Genomic DNA, 9162 nt, shown 5'->3' with positions numbered 1-9162 from the left:
ATGTGTCCATTAACTCTTTTAGTCATGTGACACACTTCGTGAAGCTCTGCGATTTTGGACCTAATGATACTAATCTATCACGTGCAAAACAAGACAAGTTGTGAGTAGGATGAGAGTTTGGACAATGGCAAGTTAATCCAACTTAGTAACTCAAATGATCAGTGTATTCAATGGCATACCAAACTCATAAAGTTACAATATTTTTTATCCGCTTTTGAATCCGATGCCTATATTGGTAGAAGATAATAGTACTTGATCAAATAATCTAAGTGCATGCAAACTTATCAGGACATTGTTGCTTTTTAAAAGAAACACCAAGAAAGACGACACAAATTCAGGTTAGGTTTGTCACCTATTCCATAACTAACCCCACCCCCTCGCGCCAAGAAAGAGACAACATACATTTGAATTAGAACACTGTCCCTTGAAATATCACATTTTTATTTATTTTAAAAACATGAGATTCAAAAGCCACATATTCAAAAGTCTTCCTTATTTTCTAAACGAATGCCCAGAGAAACAAAAACACAAAATAAAAAGGGGGAGTATAAGAGAGAAAACAAACATAGGAAGAGGCAATAAAAATTTGAACAGAACTTAAGAAGAAAAAAAAATTAAACAGAAGAAATTATACAAAGATTCTTCCTTTGGGTTTCTTAGTTTTCCCTAGAAATTGAGGATAGACAGGTAGCAATAAGTTACTAACACCTAAAGCAGTAGCCAACTGGCCAGGAAGAAGAATTTCTCTGCAAGAAAATGTTGTAAACCAGCCCATATAATATGCTATGTAAACGCCATTAATTAACAGCATAAATAGAGGTATCTCACTAACACATGATTATTCCCACATTACTTCTCACAGAACAAATGCAACAGAATTTCTATATATTTACAGCACTAGTGCAAAATGCAGGTCACATTTATTAAGCAAGCACTCTCTTTATCTTACTGTGACTAGGTGAAGATCATCTTCACTATGGATTTTCCATCTGGAAACAGGTATTGCTAAATTTCACAATGTGAAGAAGCAGGTGTTCATATTTCCTCAGTTTTTATACGTCTCCAGCCTTTACCAGCAGCATTTTTCCGGGCATGAGATACGAATCCCACTATGTAACCGATAAAAGCTCCAAGCATTAGCACACTTCCAACCTTTACATACCATGAAAGCATAGACTCCATCTCTTCTGTGGCCCCAGGACCATCATATATACCACCACTTGGAACTTGTCCTGAAGATAGGATCTCAACCATATCATGCACATCCCCGTCATGGTTTCCTACATAAGAAAGTGTAAGCTTTTCCTTTGTGGCATGCATTCTCATGTATCCAAATTCACCCCCGCGGTACAGAGATTGAAGAGGCTGTGGGTAAATAGGATCACTAGGGTGGTCCACTCTTGGCTCCCATATAGGCTGCCAGTCCTGTCCACCCATCCCAATCACAATTTGCACAGGAAAAGCCCTCTGCTCCTCCCCATTCAAGCCCGAGCTTCCACATGTGAAGTTATTCAAAGGGCAAAATCTCTCATACCTATGTACATGCCCCCACAATACAAGATTCACATTGTTCTTCACAAGAAGAGGTTCCAAATAATGTACCATTCTCTTCCTCAAAGGGACATCTTTTTTTCCACTACTTGTCGTGTACATTGGTCTGTGCCCCTGAAAGACGACAAACGGAGTTTTTACTCGATCAACTGATTCCAAGTCATGCTTTAAAAAGTCGAACTGTTTACTACCTGGAAGGAAATTGGTTTCAGTTGACATATAGACAAAGTGAACAGGCCCAGAATCAAATGAGTAATAAAGATTCTGAGTTGCAGGAGCACGCATTCCCGTCGGCTCTGAAGAGTTTCCTGGCATATGGAACTTATAACTGTACGGTACACCACATTCACCTCCCCCGTCTGTCCCATAGCTTGACCAATCAGGCTTCCAAGGTTGAAGTGGCCAATCATATTCATGGTTTCCAATGCATACATGATATGGAACTCTGGAAGCAACAGGTTCTATCTGAGAAAAAAAGTTGTCCCACAACCAAGAGTATCCTCTTGCATAGCTGATATCTCCAATATGTGAGATAAGGGCAGGCTTATTACCAAGAGCTTCAATATCACGGCTAATCCACTTAATGGTTGATATACTTTCGTCCTGTGTACGAAGAAATGTATTGTATGGTGTAGCAGTCCCCATGTCTCCAAACAAGAAAGCAAATGTTTCACCCGAGTCTCCATTTTGTGACACAAAGCTGTAAACGGGGCTCCAGCCCCCTGAATCACTGCCAACCTGTATGGTAATACAACATTAGATGTATAAACAGTGGCAACCGTGACAACTTTCAAGAAACAGAAGATCTCTAATTCTGCATTATTTATCATAACAATATACCTCTATAGCTACTGCCTACTAAGGATCAGAAAATCTGATTTTATATGGGTGGGTGAAATTAGCATGACTTCCTAAACATTCTTAAATAGAGGATGTTTCCACTATAGCAGATAGCTTTGAATTCTTGAATATGTCAATCTGGGGGCTCTATGTACTCCACTAGAAAATTTATCCAAAAAAATAATAAATGTACTCCGCTAGATAGATTACATTCATGAACTCGCTCATCACCAAAGGAAATGCCTCACCTTATTATACAACAACAACAACATACCCAGTATAGTCCCACAACTGGGGTCTGGGGAGGGTAATATGTATGCAGACCTTACCTCTACCTTTATGGGGTAGAGAGGTTATTTCCGATAGACCCTCGGCTCAAAAACCTCACCTTATCATACAGTCGTTAAAAACCCTGAACCTTTCTATCATATCAATACCATCATATTTCAGACCAAAACTTCACTGCGCCTCACTGCTCAAACCTCCCACCACATGTAAAAGCATAAGTCTTTCCGAGAAAGTCAATTTGCTAAGGAATTAAAAGGATGTGGAATACATATAGCAAGGTACAAATGGTCATTGCTCCACAAGGAAGGGTAAAGATAAAAGATGTCTGAAGCTAGACCGAAGAAGTTCTCTCATAAAATAACATCCATCTATATAGATATCTCATTATAAAGTCAAGTTCACCTTTCACTCATTCATTAAGGACTCTTGGAGTGATTTAAGAGTGCTAAAATTACATGATCATATTGAAAGAAGATTAGCAACAGACAAAAGCAGAGAGCTTCTGTTGTGTGTTATAGTAACACAAACATATTGTACTAGTGAGGCTTTCAGGTAAAAGGAGAGACAGTTGTAGTAAAGTGAAAAGCTTTAAGGTTTTCTTGGTGGGCGTGGAGGACCCAGAAATTGATCGTCTGACCAGATTGAGGAAGGATCAAATACTAAGTAACAGCATTGAGATCAGTTGAGGACTACCAAAGAACTATTAATATCTGGTTATTAAGCCAATCCCCTCTTCCGAGATAGGGGTAAGGTCTGCTTATACTTTACCCTCCCCAGACCCCACATTGTGGGATTTCACTGGGTATGTTGTTGTTGTTCTTCTTGAAGCCAATCCCCCCAAACACCCTCCGAACCTACCCAAGAATCAATAGCATGGACATGGAATATTTGGATTTTGAAAATTTTAATGTATCTGTTTCTCCCTCTTTTAAGTGATTCCAGAAGAGAGCTCGACAACCTGTGCATCTAAATACTCTAGCATCGACAACATGCCAATCCCAAAATAGCTTTGTGAATCATATATATTCATTTTGCTCTATTTGGAATAATTACATTCTGATACTAATAAATAAACAACTTATGCAAATTAAGGGTTTTTCATATTTTGATAAAACATAACCAAGTCACCAACGAAAAGAGAGGGATTCGAACCCTCAGTACCATTAACACATACCGCGGATTAGCGTTCCACAGCTTTAGCTCACTCAACCATCTCTTCCATATGAAAATGATAAGTACTACATCTAAAACTAGAAGTAATCTAAAGTTTATATTTATTCTTCCCAGAGGCAGAGCCAGGATTGTTGGTTTATGGGCTTTGAATAGATTATATGCACATATTAGATGAATTTTTTTTATACAAATACAGAGTTTGGCTCGCGTTTTCGTGGCTTTGGATATTGATGGTAGACTAGGGTCATGTTCTCGTTCAGGGACGGGGACGGGGACGAGGGTTAGGAGGAGTAAGTGGGTTAAAGGAGCATCTAGACTGAGAGTAGGTTCTTGGAACATTGGGACGTTAACGGGAAAGTCCATAGAGCTAGTTAAGACCCTTAAGAGGAGGAAGATTAATATAGCTTGTGTCCAAGAGACCAAATGGGTAGGACCTAAAGCTAAGGAGGTAGACGGGTATAAGCTTTGGTTCTCTGGTAGATCGAAGTATAGGAATGGGGTAGGCATTTTAGTAGATAGTGATTTAAGGGATCAGGTGGTGGAGGTTAGGAGAGTCAACGATAGGATGATGTCGATTAAGGTGATCGTTGAAGGGACCACTTTGAACATTATTAGTGCTTATGCGCCGCAAGCGGGCTTACGCGAGGAGGAGAAGAGGCGCTTTTGGGAGGATTTGGACGAGTTAGTGGGAGGCATACCGCCTACTGAGAAACTTTTCGTGGGAGGGGATTTCAATGGGCACATCGGGTCTATTTCGGGAGGTTATGATGATGTGCATGGAGGCTTTGGCTTCGGGGACAGAAATGGAGGAGGAGTTTCACTTTTGGATTTTGCAAGAGCTTTTGGGTTGGTGATAGCCAATTCGAGTTTTCCAAAGAAGGAAGAGCACTTGGTAACCTTCCGTAGTTCGGCGGCTAAGACTCAGATAGATTTTTTACTTCTTAGGAAGGATGATAAAGGTTTGTGTAAAGATTGTAAGGTCATTCCGAGGGACAACCTTACAACCCGACATAAGCTCTTGGTGATGGATTTAGGGATTAAGATGACGAGGAAGAAGAGGGTCGGGGAGGATCGACCTAGGATCAGATGGGGGAGTTTGACCACGGCTAGTGCCCTGGAGATGGAAGAGAAATTGAAGGATATGGGGGCCTGGGATAGTAGTGGGGATGCGACCAGTATGTGGGATAGGACGGCTAGTTGTATTAGGGTTGTAGCAAGGGAAGTGTTGGGAGTCTCGACAGGTAGTCGTGGTCGGCATCGAGGGGACTGGTGGTGGAATGGAGAAGTGCAAGGGAAGGTGGAAGCAAAGAAGATGGCGTATGCGAAGCTGATAGAAAGCAAGGATGAGGTGGAGATGTGGACGAATAGGGAACTTTATAAGATAGCGAGGAAGGAGGCGAAGTCGGCGGTGTCGACGGCAAAAACGGCAGCTTTTGAACGCCTCTATGCTGAACTAGAAGAGAAAGGCGGGGATAGGAAATTGTTCAGGCTAGCCAGGGTGCGGGAGAGAAGGGCGCGCGATGTGGATCAAGTGAAGTGCATTAAAGATGAGCATGGAAAAGTATTGGTAGAGGAGACTCTCGTTAAACAGAGATGGCAGTCATATTTTCACAAACTCTTGAATGAAGAAGGGGAGAGAGACATCGTGTTGGGAGATTTGGAGCATACAGGGAGGCGTCACGATTTTGGGTATTGCAGGAGTATTAAGGTTGAGGAGGTTAAGGGTGCTGTCCGTAGGATGCGCAGGGGAAGAGCGACCGGACCTGACGAGATCCCTGGGGAATTTTGGAAGAGCGCGAGCTCGGCAGGTTTGGAGTGGCTGACTAGGTTGTTTAATGTCATCTTTAAGACGGCAACGATGCCCGAAGAATGGAGGTCGAGCGTAATGATCCCTCTATACAAAAACAAGGGGGATGTCCAGAGTTGCGAAAACTATAGAGGTATCAAGCTACTAAGCCATACTATGAAAGTGTGGGAAAGAGTGGTGGAGATGAGAGTGAGGAGAGGCGTGTCTATTTCAGAGAACCAGTTCGGATTTATGCCGGGACGCTCAACTACAGAAGCCATTCATCTTGTGAGGAGACTGGTGGAGCAGTATAGGGAGAGGAAGAGGGACTTGCATATGGTATTCATCGACCTAGAAAAGGCTTACGATAAAGTTCCAAGAGAAATCCTATGGAGATGTTTGGAGGCTAAAGGTGTACCTGTAGCATACATTAGGGTGATCAAGGACATGTATGAGGAAGCCAAAACTAGAGTAAGGACAGTAGGAGGGGACTCAGAGCACTTTCCAGTTGTGATGGGGTTGCATCAAGGATCAGCTCTTAGTCCGTTTTTATTTGCCTTGGTGATGGATAGATTGACGCGACAAATTCAAGGTGAGGTGCCATGGTGTATGCTTTTCGCGGACGACATAGTCCTGATCGATGAGACTCGTAGCGGAGTTAACGCTAAGCTGGAGGATTGGAGACATACCTTGGAGTCTAAAGGATTTAAGCTGAGTAGGACCAAGACAGAGTACTTAGAGTGTAAGTTCAGTGAGACACTCCAGGAGGTTGGCGTGGAAGTTAGGCTTGGTGCTCAGGCCATCCAAAAGAAAAGTAGTTTCAAGTACCTTGGGTCTATCATGCAAGGCAGCGGGGAGATTGACGATGATGTCACACATCGTATTGGGGTAGGGTGGATGAAATGGAGGCTAGCTTCAGGAGTGCTATGTGACAAGAAGGTGCCACCACAACTGAAGGGCAAGTTCTACAGAGTGGTGGTTAGACCGGCTATGTTGTATGGGGCGGAGTGTTGGCCAGTTAAGATCTCTCACGTTCAAAAGATGAAAGTTGCCGAGATGAGAATGTTGAGATGGATGTGTGGGCACACTAGGAGCGACAGGATTAGAAATGAGGCTATTCGGGATAAGGTGGGAGTGGCCTCGGTGGAAGACAAGATGCGGGAAATGCGACTGAGATGGTTTGGGCATGTGAAGAGGAGAGACATAGATGCCCCAGTGCGGAGGTGTGAGAGGTTAGCCATGGATGGTTTCAGAAGAGGTAGGGGTAGGCCAAAGAAATATTGGGGAGAGGTGATTAGACAGGACATGACGCAGTTACAGCTTACCGAGGACATGACCTTAGATAGGAAGGTGTGGAGGACCCACATTAGGGTAGAAGGCTAGTATATAAGTCTCGTTATCTTTCCTTATTAGTAGGCGCATTAGTGCATTATAATTTCTTGTGCTTTGATTTATGTTATTATTTGCTACTTTCTGTACTTTGATTACTCTATTTTATCTGTGCCGCTTTCGTGATTTGCATTTCCATATCGCTTTGAATTCCTTGATTATCCTGTTTTACTGTGTCGCTTGCATTATTTCATTGCAATATCGTTTTAAATCTTTTAACCTTATCTGACCCCCTTTTTATGCTTCTATTGAGCCGAGGGTCTCTCGGAAACAGCCATCCTACCTTGGTAGGAGTAAGGTCTGCGTACATTATACCCTCCCCAGACCCCAAGATGTGGGATTTCACTGGGCTGTTGTTGTTGTTGTTGTTGTAAATACAGAGTTTGGCTAAAGTTACTGAAACCGTAACTTACACCTCCTTACTCGAGGTTAATGTTAGTGAAATAATAAATAATAAGCTTTAACCTCAACTAATTAATACAGCCCATATGGTCTGAACATAAATAACATGGATTTTGAGAAAATTAAGACTCAAATAATACTCCCTCCGTCCCAATTTATGTGTCATAGTTTGAGCACAAAATTTAAGGAAGAAAAAGAGACTTTTGAGTCGAGTGTACTAAATTAAAGATGTAGGTGATGTACTAAAATGTCCTCTTATGGTTTTAAACTTATCACGTAGGATATTTGAATTGAGACCGAGTTAGTACCTGATAATAATACTTCTTTCCCTTTTCCAAATTAACCATAACACCATCATGTACATACCCAGGATCTCTCCAACCAACACTACTATTAGCTGGACCATCACACATATCTTCCTTCTCATACCTCCCAACCCGTGTCCCCACAACCCGACCCAACTCAACCCGACCCGACCCATACCTCACATAACTCTCTTCTCCATCACTCGTCACAAACATAACCCTCATCTCATTTTCCCGACCCGTAAGACTCAAATGAACCTGTTCAGGTCCCCGACCCGGTTCAAACCCGACAACCTCGGACTCTGCTAAGAGATGTTTTGTTTGAGGTAATGGGTTGTGGTCTTCATCCATTAATTCCGGGTCGACTTCATGTTCAGTCCATTTAAAGATCCGGAACTGATATTCAGATCGTAAGTTGATTAATGGGATGGAAATGGAGCCTGACCCGGATTCCCATTCGGGTCGGGTTGAAAGGAAAATGTAACCAATGAAATTGTTGTGGGTTGAGTTGGGTGGTGAGTAAATTCCTAAGAAATCCAGTTTAGAAGGTGAGGGTATATTAGTCCATTTAATTGTGATGAGATCACCTGATTTTGATAAGGTTTTTGGGGTTACAGAAATGGAAATTAAAGATGATAATGATAAAGAAAAGAAGTTCAAAATTAGAAAGAAGAAGGTGAGAAAAGAGATCATATTCATTAGATGGGATAGAGTAGTAGAGTTTCCGTGTTAAAGGCTTAAATATATTTCTAGCAATTGAGTGACGTGTCAATACGAGTTTTCTTCCTTCTTTTTTGTTTTCGTTTACTTGTTCCATTTAAAGGTGGCAACCGGTTCGGTTTAACCGGTTTTAACCGGTAACCGGACCGGTTAAATCGGAACCGAAATTGGAACCGGTATAATCGGTTAACCGATTTCGATTAACCGTGTATTAGTTTACCGGTCCGGTTCCAATATTTTGGAAACCGAAACCGGTTAAACCGGTGAAAAATTTAAAAAAAAAAAAAAAAACCGTTGGGCCGTTGTTAATGGACCGTTGGCAACGGTCCATTTGCAAAAATGGTCGTTGCCAAACGGTCATTTTCTTAATTTTTGGCCCCCAATTTTTTTTTTTTTAACACTTTAACCCATCCCCCACCCCTATATAAACCCTTCTTCATTTTCATTTTAATTCACATCAATTCACTCTTCTTCATCTTTCTCTCAAATCTCAATCTCTCAATTATAGTTACTTTGCAATAATTAGCCACAAAGTCTTATTATAATTTCAACTTTCAATTATTAATTTTGCAATTATAATATTGTTGGTGGAGTTGGTGATTTTGCAAAAATCCTAAGTAGCTTTGGCGGATTTGCAATTCTAGCCGCCTTCAGGCCCTTCACTTTGTTGGAAATTAATCCGGCAATTTGGTACCTTCGTTCCAACTC

At 41.7% G+C, this 9162-nt stretch overlaps 1 protein-coding gene across 1 annotated transcript; it reads right to left on the bottom strand.

Moving 5' to 3' along the window:
* Nucleotides 1-759: 759 nt before the first annotated feature.
* On the bottom strand, nucleotides 760-8462 carry LOC132615739 (probable inactive purple acid phosphatase 2). The gene is made up of 2 exons (XM_060330345.1): nucleotides 7738-8462; nucleotides 760-2289 (listed from the first exon to the last, which is right to left on the bottom strand). The coding sequence occupies exons 1-2, from the start codon at nucleotides 8431-8433 to the stop codon at nucleotides 1036-1038; spliced, it is 1950 nt and encodes a 649-aa protein (XP_060186328.1). The 5' UTR covers nucleotides 8434-8462; the 3' UTR covers nucleotides 760-1035.
* Nucleotides 8463-9162: the final 700 nt, after the last annotated feature.

This window comes from Lycium barbarum, chromosome 10 (assembly GCF_019175385.1).
Source record: "Lycium barbarum isolate Lr01 chromosome 10, ASM1917538v2, whole genome shotgun sequence".
In the NCBI taxonomy this organism is placed as follows: Eukaryota; Viridiplantae; Streptophyta; class Magnoliopsida; order Solanales; family Solanaceae; genus Lycium; species Lycium barbarum.
Note: the sequence above shows the minus strand (reverse complement) of the source record. Positions and strands in the feature narration are given on the sequence as shown.